Raw genomic sequence first — 13,673 nt, 5'->3', positions numbered from 1 at the left:
CCTAGTTAAAAATTCTGCACACATTAAACATCTACTTCCCGTTCTCTAGCCTCATTATTAAATTTTTTTTTTTTTTTTTTTTAAAGGAAAGACAGAGAGAAGGAAGGAAGGATAGAAGGAAGGAAGGAAGGAAGAAAGGGAAACATTTTTAAACATTTTCTTGTTTTATTGTATTCTGTTTCTCCGTTTTTGTTACATGGGCTGGGGCCGGGAATCGAACCGAGGTCCTCCGGCATAGCAGGCAAGCACTTTGCCCGCTGAGCCACCGCGGCCCGCCCTCATTATTAAATTTTAATCTTTTTTATTAAAGAAGTTGTAGGTGTACCTAAAAGTCACACAGAAAATATCCATGCGACCCCTGCCCCCCCCGTTTTTAACAGATTTTTTTTTTAAACTCTTTATTTTGAAATACTTTCAAACTTTGGATAGATTTCTATGCATTTAAAAATTTCTTCCTTTTAAATTTCCTTATTTGTGCCTTTATAACATCCATCTATAGCAGTGTATCTATATATGTATATCATTTGAAAAAGTAAATACATATGCTGGGGATTATGCTAAAATGTTTTTCACTGATAGGAGAATATGATAAAAATGGTCTAGACTTCGTGTCTCTGCTTCTTAAGTTTTGTCCAATTATCTTACCCCAGTGGGAACTGATCCCTGCCCTTAGTTCTCTGCTAAGCCTCCTCTCACTGAACTTACCACAGATGTCCTCCTTGCCAAATACCAGCAGCTACTTTTCTGTTTTTAAATTACCAAATGTCTGAGCTGTGTTTGACTCTGTTGATCTTCTAGAAACACCCTAATATTTTGGCTTTTTTTGATCCTATTCTCTCCCTAGGCCCCTAGTATCAGTTCAACCATGCCTTCTCCCACTTTTCATCTGAATCTGGTTCTTTCTGCCTGTGAATATGGCTTCCTCAGCTTTCAACTGTTCTCATCCTCTCATGCCTCTTAGAGACCCAACTGACTTCTGAGCATCCCTACCAGGCTATTACAGCGGCACCGCAGACTCAGCATGGCCCTGGCTTCCTTTATTGTAACCCACCTATTCCAATATTCCTCCTTGACTGAGGGGCCCAACCTCTGGAGAAGCACCAACATTCCACCAGCCACCTAGGCTGTCAGCCTGGGGATCATCTTTGACTCCACTTATGTTTGTACACCCAACTCACTGTTCTAGTTTGCTAGCTGCCAGAATGCAATATGCCGGAACTGGAATGGCTTTTTAAAAGGGGGGATTTAATAAATTGCTAGTTTACCGTTCTTAGGCTGCAAAAATGTCACAATTAGAGTAAGGATGTAGAAATGTCCAATCTAAGGCATCTAAGGAAAGATACATTGGTTCAAGAAGGCCAGTGAAATTCAGGCTTTCTTCAATTGCAAAGGCACATGGCAAACATGGCAGTATCTTCTAGCTTCCTTTCTATGCCTCTTGCTTCATGAAGCTCCCTGGCGGCATTCTCCTTTTTTGTCTCCAAAGGTCTCTGACTAGTGGACTCTGTGGTTCTCTCGTCATTCTGTTACGGTTCTGTGGCTCTTTCCTTCTTCTCAAAAGGAACTCTCTCCAAAATGTCTCCTCTTTTATAGGATTCCAGTAAACTAATCAAGACCCACATAGCATGGGTAGAGACACATCTGCATCTAATCAAGTTTAATACCCGCAATTGATTGAGTCACATATCTGTGAAGATAACATAATCAAGTTTCCAAATGATAGTACTGAATAGGGATAGGAAGAAATCATTGCTCTCCCAAGATTGATTAGGATTAAAACATGGCTTTTCTAGGGTACATAAATCCTTTCAAACTGGCGCATTTTCACCAGTCAGTTACACAGCACTGTTGATTCAACTCCCTTACCTCCTCTCAAATGTGCCCCTCCTCTCCTCTCTCATTGTCTCTGCCTTAACCTTAATTTAGCAATTGCTATCGCCAGTCCCTAATCCCTTAGCATCTCCTGCACACAGCCAGCACCAGGAGCTCTACATAGCTGTACATAATACATGTCTCTTCCTCACTTTAAAAGAAAAATCGAACCAAAAAACCTACGGTGTGTCCCCCTCCCCTCCCATTTCCACTACAGGTTTAACTTCCTATTCCTAAGCTTGATCTGCAGGGCCTTCCATGATCTTTCAATGTGTTGGTATCATCTAACTGTTAGTCTACTCAACTATACTTTGAACTCTTATGGGAAAGAACCATATCTTCCTCATCACATGTACCCAGTGCCAGGCAGTGTCTGCCACCCAGTCATGTCTCAATAGAATGAGAGTGAGAACCAGACTCTCATGGGTGAGAGTGGTAGTCTTGTTCCTTTGAGAAATAGAGAGGTCTCCAATGAGAAACTCTGGCCTAGAGATGGGCTAAAAGAATGGATCAAATCAGAAGCTAAAGTTAGCTTGATAGTGGTCTGATAAATGTACTGATGTTTGATTTTGGGCTGCAGGGCATGGCCATCTATCACCATCTCTTGCTAGAGGCTCTTGCTAAGGGAGAATGATGACGTGAAAAAACTCCAGCTTTCAATAGATCTGGCATTAAGTCTTACTGATAGGGATTGACATTCTGACTCTACCATTTAATGAGTGGATTGAAGTTGAGGAAGATGATAATGATTATAATAGCTAACATTTATGGAGTGCATATTATATGCCGGCACTTGGCCAGAAACTCCACATGCATTATTTCACCTACTTTCACCACAGCTGATGGGGTAGATGCTATTGTCATTCCCATTTTACAGATGAGCCAACCGAGACTCAGTAAGATTAAGTGGTTTGCCCGTAATTGCATAGCAAATTAATCGTGGAGCCAGGATATCTATCCAGGCAGCTTGTTTCCAGGTCAGAGATTTACATTTGGGAGCCATCAGTATGTAGATCATATTTAGAGCCAGGAACCTGGATAAAATTACCCATGAATAACCCTGGACAGAATAAAAGCTAAGGACTTCAGCAGGCTACGGTGGCTCAGCAGGCAGAGTTCTCATCTGCCATACCCAAGACCCAGGTTTGATTCCTGGTGCCTGCCAATGCAAAAAAAAACCCAAGGACTTGGTTCTGGGACATTTAATACTTAGAGGTAAGGGAGATGATAAAGATTCAGAAAAGCAGATTGAGAAGGTGAGCCACTGAGGTAGGAAAGAACAAAGAGAGAGTGGTATCCTAGAAGCCCAGTGCAGAACATGTTTGAAAGATGAGGGAATGATCAACTGTATCAAATGTGTTGCTAGGTCAAGTAAGATGGGGCCTGATAATTGACTAGGACCAGCATACATGGTTGTGCAGGTTGTTAACTGCACAAGGGGTTGAGTAGGACCAAAATTCTCCTGACACCCTTGCTTGGGGATGAGTAAACAGAACAAAGAGTGCCTATTTAAAATTTATTCAGTGGGCCAGCTTTTGTCCTCATGTTGTCATTTGGAATTAGGGATGTGAAAGTCGTTGGTGACCTCAGCAAAAGCAATTTTGTGAGAGTGGTGGGAGTGAAAACTTGATTAGAGGGGGTTTGAAGAGTAATTGGAAGGAGAGAAAATAATGGCCATGAGTAGAGACAAATCTTTACGTAGAAGGGAGCAAAGAAATGGGGATTGATAGCAGGAGCGAGAAGGAAGGTCAAGAGTTTCTGTTTCTTTAGAGGTGTGTTAATTTGTAAGCTGCTAGAATGAAGTATACCAGAAATGGAATGGCTTTTATAAAGGGGAAATTAATAAGTTACAAGTTTATAGCACTAAGGAATTGAAAGTGTCTAAATTTTGGAAAACGCTTAAGAGAGCCCATGCAGCCTGAGACCTTTGAAGATGAAGAAGGAAAACAGCCGTTTCCTTTATGAAACAAGGAGCCAGGAGAGAAAGCTAGCAGACTTTGCCATATGTAAACTTGCAACTTAATAAATTCCCCTTTTTAAAAGCTGTTCTGTTTCTGGTATATCACATTCCAGCAGCTTGCAAATAAGAACAGCAGGTGAACTCACTACCCTACCCCCACCCCCATACACGTGGGACATAACTCCCAGGAGTGAAAATCTCCCTGGCAATGTGGGACCCGGCTCTCGGGGATGAGCTGGAACCTGGCATCATGGGACTGAGAAAGCCTTCTTGACCAAAAGGGGAAAGAGAAAAATGAGACAAAATAGAGTTTCAGTTGGTGAGAGATTTCAAACAGAGTCAGGAAGTTGTCCTGGAGGTTGTTCTTAACACTTTATATAGATATCTGTTTTTAGTTTATGGTGTACTGGAGTGGCTGGAGGAAAGTACCTGAAACTGCTGAACTGTGTTCCAGTAGCCGTACTTCTTGAAGAAGACTGTATAACTATATAGCTTTTACAATGTGGCTGTGTGATTGTGACAACCTTGTGTATGATGCTCTTTTATCCAGGGTATGGACAGAGGAGTAAAAAAATAAATAAATGATAGGGGGAGATAAAAGGTAAAAATTGCATAGATTGAAATACTGTGGGTCAATGAGAGGGAGGGGTAATAGAGTATGTGATGTGTGAGTTTTTCCTTTCTATTTCTTTTTCTGGAGTGATGCAAATGTTCTAAAAATGATTGTGATGAAGAATACACAACTGTGTGATGAAAAACAAAAAGATAGTTGTGGGGATGGGTGCAGGGAGAAAGAATCAGTGTAGGTGGGAGCTTGTGATTGCTCTCTTTCAATTTATTCTTTTTTTCCCCAATGAAATAAAAAGCCAGATCATCAGCTGAGAGGGAGGATGGGAAGAAGATGTTTTGCTGGTTTGAGGAAAGTTGAAGGTGTGAACAAGTTGTCTAGGAGGGAGGAGAGTTAATGGACTTGGGAATGTACTCAGATTGTAGGGCAGTGTTAAGGAACCACTCCAAGTTTGCAGTCATGAATTTAAAGGGTTAGCATCATGGCTTTATATTTTTCTTCAGCCAGGTTTACTTGTATGGGTTTAGGGATATATAGATGGGGAGTTGGATTTAGTCATAGGGAATGTGGTTTTGTGAGGCAAGTATGAAAAAAAGGAGAGTGAGTCATGCCAGGTGAGAATATATGGAAGGGATAGACTTTGAACTCAATGCTACATAAGTATAGGAGTGTGGACATAAGGTTGATGAGGGACAGGAGAAAGGTGGTGGAATCAATAGACTGTAGGTTCCAGTGAAGTTGAAAAATGTGTTGGAATATGCAAGGGAGTGATTTGCTAGATAAAGAGATTGTAGTTGGGTAGTTAGATGCATGACATAGATTACGGAGGGTTTGTAGGTATTAGTAATAATGGTTGTAACCATGGAAATGAAGAGCTGAGGTATGATGGAGAAAAAAATCTTGAAGGGAATGGAGGTTAAAGCATTGATTTGAGAGGCCAGGGTGTTTCTAAATATTGAAAACAGGGGAATTTTGACAGAGAAGTGTTAGAATAAAGTGACAGGGAGGCAAGAGGTAAAGTCTTTCGGGATGGAGTAAGGGCACATGTTGCGGGGGGTGGGTGCTCTCTGTGGTGAAGTCGAGAGACTTGAAATTGAAATCTGGGGAGTGGTTAGCAAGAAGGCAGAGAGAATGGTCTGGGAAGAAAGAGTAATTTCAAAGCAGCAATGACTAACCAGAGGATCACTTTTAGCCCAGTGGTACAAGGGGTTATGGGAGACAAAACACCCGTCATTTGAGAGGGCTGTCCTCTGAGGAGAACCAGATTTCCTTTCAAGCAAGAAGGACAAGGCACTGTTCCAAGAAGACTTTGAAGATGTATAGGATTTTGCTGAAGATGGGTCATTCCAGTAAATGGAGTGGATGGGTTTCAAGAATTGGCGAGGGGTGAGAGATAGGGTCAGATTAAGGGGTATACAGATCCATATGAGGAATAGCATTCAGATGTTATGGGGTGACTGGGAGTCTTGGGCTTCTTATGGTGACTGGTGTGCACAGAGCTGTAGGGCATTATAGGATTGATGGTTCTCCATGGCAGAATGTGTTGGCTTTGGATCACTGTTATAGGCCAGGAGGAAGAGGAGGGAGGGCATTTACCGTGGAGGGGTTTAGGTATTCTGTCTTCAGAGGCTTGGGAAACTTAACCACTCTGTTCTATCGAGTCTAAAAAAAAAAAAAAAGTTGACCTGGATGTGAGAAGGAAGTTAATGACCTGTGTAGCTTAAAACATTTTTATTGCTTTTGAATTTCATCTGCTATGATGCAGGATTTTTCTTGTATAGCCTCAGGGCTCCTTCAGCTGAAAAGTAATCCTGAGGTGTACCTTGGCGTGGATGTCCAGATGTGTGAGATTTGTAGAGTAGAAAGGAATTGACCAAGTGGAAATTCTTCTGGAGGAAGTATGACCTTTCACAGATAGTGTTTATAAAGGGGAAAAGAGGGTTGGGGGGAGGCTCTGTGAGAAAATTCCTGGGACTAGGCCTAGATTCTGTGCTCATAAAAGAACTGCCTGTTCACTTTGTTTAAGCTGCTGAATTGCAATATATCAGAAATGGATTGGCTTTTACAAAAGAATTTTATTAGGTTGCAAATGTACAGTTTTAAGGCCATGAAAATGTCCAAATTAAGGCATCAATAAGGGGATACATTCACCCAAGAAAGGCCAATCACATCCAGGGTTTCTCTGTCCCATGGGAAGGCACATCGTGATGTCTGCTGTCTTTCTCTCCTGGCTTCTGATTTCAAACGGCTCTCTCAGCTTCTGGTGTCTCCTGGGACATTTCCTTCTGCATCTCCAAGTCTGTGTCTAGGCATTTGCTCTCTGTATAGGTTCTGAGCTCTCTCTCATAAATGGCTCTAGGAAAGGATTAACACCCACCTTGAATCAGCACAGTCGCATCACTATGTAAACATCTTAATCAAAAAGTTCCACCCATAATTCGGTGGGCCACATCTCCGTGGAAACCACTAATCAAGTGGTCCCACCCAACAATAGGTCTGCCCCCACAAGATTGGATTAGGATTTAAAGAACATGGCTTTTTGGGGTACATAACAGCTTCAAACTAGCACACTGTCTTTGTTCTTCCCCGTTGCTGAATGCTTGTTTCCCCTGTCCTCATGCCTTCTTTGGGTGACACTGCTCTGTGCCTTAGTTTTCCTCATATATGAATTGGGGGTGATTATGGTCCCTACTTATGGCACAGGGAAGTTGTGATAATTAAATGCAGTAACAAATGTAAAATTCTTTAACGGTGCCTGGCACATCATATAAGTACAATTTTTGTTAAGTGGCAAGTGATAGTTTCTTGTCTCTCTTCATCTCTCTTAAACAACAGAAATGTTTTTCTCCCACAATTCTGGAAGATAGATGTCCAACATCAAGGTGTCGGGAGAGTCATGCTTCCTCCAGAGACTCTAGGGAAGAATTCTACCTTGCCTCTTCCAGCCTCTGGTCGGGGCCTGCCATTCTTGTATCTCTTGATACAAGAATGTGCTGCATCACTCCAATATCTGCCTCTGTTGTCATGTGACCTGGAGCAGGAAGTGGCTGGATCCAGTGGCCATGTGCAGGGACAAATAAGGATAAGTGCTTGTCCCACTGTTGCTCCTGCTGCTGCTATTACCACTATTATCATTCCCGGTAATAAGTGGCTCCTCTCCATTGAACATCTCCCATGCGTCAGGATTTAGAGGAGGCAGTAGAGTGTTCTGGCTATGACTATAGATTCTAGAGTCAGACTGCCTGGGTTTGAATCCTGACTCTGCCAAATTGTGTACCCTTGGGTGAGTTACCTAACTTCTCTGTACCTCAATTTCCCATCCCTGAAAGGAAGATGGTAGGAATAGTACAGTTATTACAAGAATTGGGTCCAGTAATGTTTAACAAAGTGCTTATTTATAAGAGTTCCTGGCACATATTAAGTATTGTATACGTTTGTTATATTGCAATTAAAAAAAAAATCTTACAAACTTAAAAGGTGGAAGCATGATTATTTCCATTTTGCTGATGCCAGAACTGAAGTAGAGACATTAAGTGACTTGCCCAAGATCATGGGGCAGTGAAGTGGCCGAACCAAATCTAGACCCAGGTTTGACAGAACAAGTCCCTGCTTGAAACCACTGTGGTAGACTGCGACTTGAAACCACTATGCTAGACTGCTTCCCTGGACATACAGGTGGGGAGTTTGCTTTTTAGTTGGGCTGTAATAAGTGAGGGGGTAGCAAGTCAGCACCATGAGTCAGGGTGAGTAAAGAGCAACTGGAGTCTGAGAGGTTGGGAGTGGAACTGCTTGAGGACATGGCTCGGCTGGTGGCTGTGGGCCCTCTGCCCTGGCTTTCTGCTCCCTACAGTGAGAGAGCAGCCTGGGCTCCCAAGCCTGTTTCAGGGAGAGCACAAGTTTGTTAGGTACCTGAAGAGTCTGCAGCCAGAGAGCTGAGCCCTCCTGGGACTTTTTCCTCCTACCCTGTTTTCTGGGTGACCTCAGTCAAGTCAGTTAGCCTTTTTGTACCACAGTTTCTTCATTTGACCATTGAAGATATTAATACTTTTTAATGAGGATCTAGTAGATCATGGAATGTGAAAGCATTTGGAAAAGCATAAAGCAATACCCAAATTTAAGTTAGTTGAGTATGCACGGCCTCCACAGACCACTTTACTGTGAGAGACCAGTGTGGGCATCTCAGGCCACCATAGCTCCTTATGCCAGTGTTGCCCATTGTCAAACCCCATGACCTTTGTCAGCTATTCCGGTGTATGTATTTCAACCTGGTCTGTAGGGAGACTTGGAAGCTCCTTTTCTGAGTGACTGGGTTTTTACCTTTCCCTCTGTGAATGTGAAGAAATAGTTTAGCATCATCTGAGTCCCAGGGAAATTTTCCTTCTGCATGGATTTTTATTTTTAAGAGCCAGAGCCAGTGTCTCTGTTCAGAGCTCAAGGTTGTCCCAGCTTCCATTCTGGGAGCTCTGCCATGGTTCAGTCTCAGCCCTTGGCACAAAGCAGGCTTGGCCTTCTATGCCTGGGCAGTTTATGACTTCCTCTTCTTAGCACATAGTCTTGACGATATACTTGCCCTGTGTAGGGGTTAGGGAGGCAACTGACCCCTTTCCCGCGGTGTACTTGTCACACTTGGTTTGTGCATATGCCTGTTCGGGACTGTGTTGGCCCAGAAGGCCAGTCCTCTTGCCAGCTGCTGAAATTCTTTTCCCCCCAGAATTGAGTTATCCACCCAGCTACTTCCATTGTTGGTCCACTGCCAAGTTCTACAGCAAGACGTGCATGCCAGGTTAAAATCATGCTCTGGTTTGGTAAGCCAGAGCATCCATTTTGAAGTGAGTGAGGATGGGATGCTGTGTATGTGCGTGCGTGAGTGTGGGTGTTTAACGTAGGCAGGGTGGGGAAGTTCTTCTTGGCAACTCAGGCTGGAATTGGCTCAGCTGCTTGGTCCTCATCCAAAAGTAAGGCTAACCCTGGACTGACCCCAAATAACCACTGGCAAATTCCTTTATTCTTGGATCTAGGCCCTACCAGGCCTAACAATCAAAGTTTTTCATCTGGAAAATGGGGACAATAAATTCTACCCTTACGGTCTTCATGCCAAATGGAAAATAAGCTTTTAAGTAATCAGTCATTTACTCAGCACGAGCAGGAAGCGACATAAGGTAGTGTTCCTTCGAGTATATTTGGCAGGACACTGGGTATTACTAAAAAAATTTTTTAAATCTCTGGTCAAATAAGTTTGAGAAATTCTGAGTAAACAGTGTTTTTAAAAAGGTTTCTTACTGTTCGATTCCCGGTGCCTGCCCATGAAGGGAAGGAAAAAAAAAAAGGTTTTTACTGTAGGGACCACTCAGGACCTTAATATAATAACTCATATGGTCATTCTCCAAGAGGGGAGCTATAGCATGCAACAGTTCTCAAATTTTGAACCAAACTTTCTGTGCCAAATACACCTTAAAAGGATGCTAGCTTAGACCTTACTTTCATTCATTTCATTCTCTTTTCTCTAACTGTGAAGGTTGGTTACCTGGTGAAGTATATGGTGTTGCTAAAATGTAGTTCCTAACTTCCCAACCTATTGAAATGAGTGCTCCCTGTTCTGAAACACTTCTCTCCCTCCTGTCCTTACAGCTCCCTTTTGAATTGGAGGTTTACTACATTCAGCATGTTATGCTCTACGTGGTACCCATCTACCTGCTTTGGAAAGGAGGTAAGGCCAGCAAACCCCACCTGGATGCTACCTTCACCCTTTAGCACCTTCCTTATGTTTAGGAGAGCCGCAACTTCTTGGGCACCTACCAGGGATCTTGAGCTGCTGCTTGGCTGGGATTCTTCAGCATGCTTCATGTCACACACTAGGCAATGGGGAAAATGGGCCCTGCAAAGTCTAGGGACTTTTCTGAAGTATCTTTTGTGGGTGAGCATGGTACCGCTGACTGCCTGTCACAGGGGCTTTGGGCTCTGTCTGTGGTGTTTTTGGCTCTGCATGGCATCCCCAGGCGTGGTCATGCTCTTATATTTTGTGTCCCCTCTCTCTCGGTGTGCAGTAGGAGAAAATGAAGCCACTCTCTCCTCTCAGGAGAGAGAGATCTTGTACTCTTCTTCATTATACCCATCCTCTCAGAACTGGAGATGCTCTAGAAAGGGGCTAGGAGATTATGGGATTGAGGAAAGAGGCAGGTGAAAGAGCAGTGACCTCCTTGTAAGATAAAGCATCAAAACCTTCATTTGGTCATGAAGGAGAGAACACCAACTTGGTTGACAGATAGCATGGAAAGAAAGCTGATCATCTATTTTGTGACCTCAAAAGACAGTGACCCTTAAATTATCCCCTCCCTCTATTGTGTAGTTGACAAAAGGGGATGGGAGTTCCAATCCCCTCTGAGCCTATCATGAGAGCTGCTCCCTCACAGTGCTGTTCCTTCCCTTCTCTTCCAGTCTTAGCCACTCACCACTCTATCTTGGATGCTAGAAATTTTCTGGAAGACCAACCCCTTCCTACCCCATCCCAGGCAGCAAGGGTTTCGTTTCTATTGCACTAAAAATGGCACTGGGGCCACATGGGCCCTTGAGCCCACTGGAAGATGGTTTGGAGGTTCTGTTGAGCTCAGCTGGGTTTTGGCTTACGCTTGCTTCCTCTGACTTAAGAACTTCTGCCTTGAGTAACCTCAAGGGCAAGGCAACCTAGGGGCATTTTGGAGAATGGGCACTGTTGCTCACCATGGAGTCTACATAAATTCTTAAGATTTGCCCTGGTTTCTATCAATGAAAACTCCTTTCTATAGACTTGTGTAAATTTTCTTTGAAGCTGTTTTTATCCTGTGCTGCCACTTGGGGGCTCACACTGTCAAAGAGTACTTCCTTTTAATTTATTCTAAATGTACTGTTTTTTCTCACTGACCTTCAAGGGAAATCCAGAGTGCCAATATCCATTTCCCAGGTCTGTCCCCTATGGCAAGGAAGCAGCCTCTTAATATCCAAGTCTTGGAGATGTATTCATTCTGACCTCAACCAAGCAGCCAGCTATCCCAGGGCTCCAGACCCTATTACCCCTCATTCCTGGGTTCTGAGCTGTGAGGTGAAAGAACTCCAAGTTCTGCCCAAATGGGCATTAACTGGGTACTTTGAAGTGACCATAAAAATCTGTCAGGTAGCTGGGCTAGATTGGCATGATGTGGGAAATACCAAACAGCCACCCTCTGTCCCTCCCACAAAAAACAATCTGGGAGGTCACACTCTCAAGAAGTAGCCGATTCTCCTGTAACCTGGTTGAGGGAACTGAGCTGAGGAATTGGGGATTCCGAGTTTTAATTCTGATTTGTTTCCTGCAGTTAGTGATTCTTCCTCCATCTCTCTGGTGCTCACCCTGAGAAGCGACTATAACAATAGTAATAATAATAATAACCTTAGCAAATATCAGCAGCTACTATTTATTGAGTATTTCCTATATGTAAAGTACTGTGCTAGGTATGTTTCTTGCATTTATTCATCACAAAAAGAATGTTCCTTTTACAGAGAAGAAAATCAAGGCTCCCAAATATTAGCTACCTTGCCATAATATCAGAGCCTTGGACTTAAAGCCCAGCCCAGATGCCCTCCAAAAACCAGTGCTTTTTCCCATATACCCTGCTGTCTTAAAGGGCAGATGTCGGTTTCCTAACCACATCAGGCTGGAAGATCCCATCCCTGCCCCTGAAGCAGCCAGCCATTCATTCAACTCCTATTTCTGGTGTACATACTGTGTGTCAAGCATTTTTACTAGGAAATCAAAGATGAACAAGGAAGGCACAGTGCTTCCACAAGTGGTGTACTTGGGAGAACAGACAATTGTAATACAGTGTGATAAGTGCTACAGAGGATGCAGTGGGAGCACAATATCATTTCGGAAGCCTAGTTCACCTTCCCTTTTTCTTCACCATCTCTGCAAAGATGATTTTATTTTCTTAGAGCAGAACCTGCAGGTAGCCCAGTCCCCTAACTGGGGAGGCAAGAAGTAGTAGGGTTTTAATGAGAGAGGTGATCCTTTCTTACTGTTAATAACCACTCAATACCACTAGCTCAGTGAGGATTTAGCTTGTGGGATGAGTGATGTGATCTCTCCAAGCAGATCTTTGACTCCCAGCCCTGGGCAAGAGCATCCAGTGCCCTCCAGAACTCCATGGGCCATCACCTCCTACCTGATCAGCTTTGAGCTGTTGTGAGACCTCATCTCTCTTTCCAACTCTTTGTCTACCATCTGCTGTTCGCTTGGGGGTAGGGGGTGGATCTATGAGCATTTAGGGCAAAATCTAGATTTCCTAAGGCTGGGCTTCACCTTGCATCCTGAACCTTGGGCCTAGGTCTTACAGAGGTGGAATGGATCTGGAGTGAGCAGTGGAAGGTTATTCTCCTGTAAACCAAGGCAGCTGAGGGTTTGAAGCATCTGTTTTCTACAAGTCTCTTGTAATTTTCCAGAAATAAATGGCTGAGGAGTTTTTACCCAAGATGAGATAGCTCTTCTTATAGATACCTCCCTTACCTAAGAACCCTATTTTTCTGGAAGGCAAGGGCCTGCTGGAGCATACAGTGCCACTTACTCTGTGGCTTGGGAGTATGTGGTAAGCTTAACTGGAATTCCACTCATCCCTCATTCTTGTAGTTCTAAATTGCCACCATGGTACAGAGGGCCCCTGTTGGCCACACTGCTATTTTCTTCCTCCTCTAGCCTGACTCTTCTTTTCCCTGTTTCCTTTCTTCCCAACTCTATGCCTTTACTCCTCTGAAACTATATTTCTTATAAAGAGTCCCATCCCCCACAACCATCTTCACATAACAGAAAGTCCTTCTGCCTTTTGCCTGAAGCTCCCTCTAATACAGGCCTTTCTTAACTGTCCTGTCCCATATACTTACCAGCTCCCCACTGTGTCTTCCAGACCATTATTTCATCTCTAACTGAAAGTAATAATGATTTCTCCATTACCATTGTCTCTACTTTCTTCATCACCATCATTACCACTGATCCCTTCCCATGGCTCACAATATTTCCACTATAACTCCAGCCAGCATCCTGAGAAACTTACAGTGAGTAGAATACCACTGGATTTGGTTCATCCAACCAGATTGAATCATAGCCTCTCAGTCTTTATCCTACTGTAACTCTCAGCTACATCCAGCATTGTTGATCACTTCTTTTTGGAGTGCTCTGTTCTGAGGGCTTCCAAAATCCTCCTCTCTCTTGGCTTGCCTACCTCCCTAACTATGCTTTCTCAAGTCACCATGAGTTCTTTTTCCTCTGTC

General features: G+C 43.4%; 1 protein-coding gene across 8 annotated transcripts in view; it reads left to right on the top strand.

The window, feature by feature from the left end:
* The window catches only part of TMEM164 (transmembrane protein 164), a 199,864-nt gene that overhangs the window by 161,348 nt on the left and 24,843 nt on the right, over window positions 1-13,673 (top strand). For all 8 annotated transcript variants that reach the window (XM_077146563.1, XM_077146558.1, XM_077146557.1 and 5 more), the window contains one exon: window positions 10,029-10,107. In XM_077146563.1, coding sequence (XP_077002678.1) covers window positions 10,029-10,107 — 79 coding nt within the window. The remainder of the gene's footprint in view (window positions 1-10,028; window positions 10,108-13,673) is intronic.

Source organism: Tamandua tetradactyla, chromosome X, assembly GCF_023851605.1.
Source record: "Tamandua tetradactyla isolate mTamTet1 chromosome X, mTamTet1.pri, whole genome shotgun sequence".
NCBI classification, from domain to species: domain Eukaryota; kingdom Metazoa; phylum Chordata; class Mammalia; order Pilosa; family Myrmecophagidae; genus Tamandua; species Tamandua tetradactyla.
The sequence above is the reverse complement of the archived record's forward strand: the minus strand, read 5'-3'. Positions and strand labels throughout refer to the sequence as shown.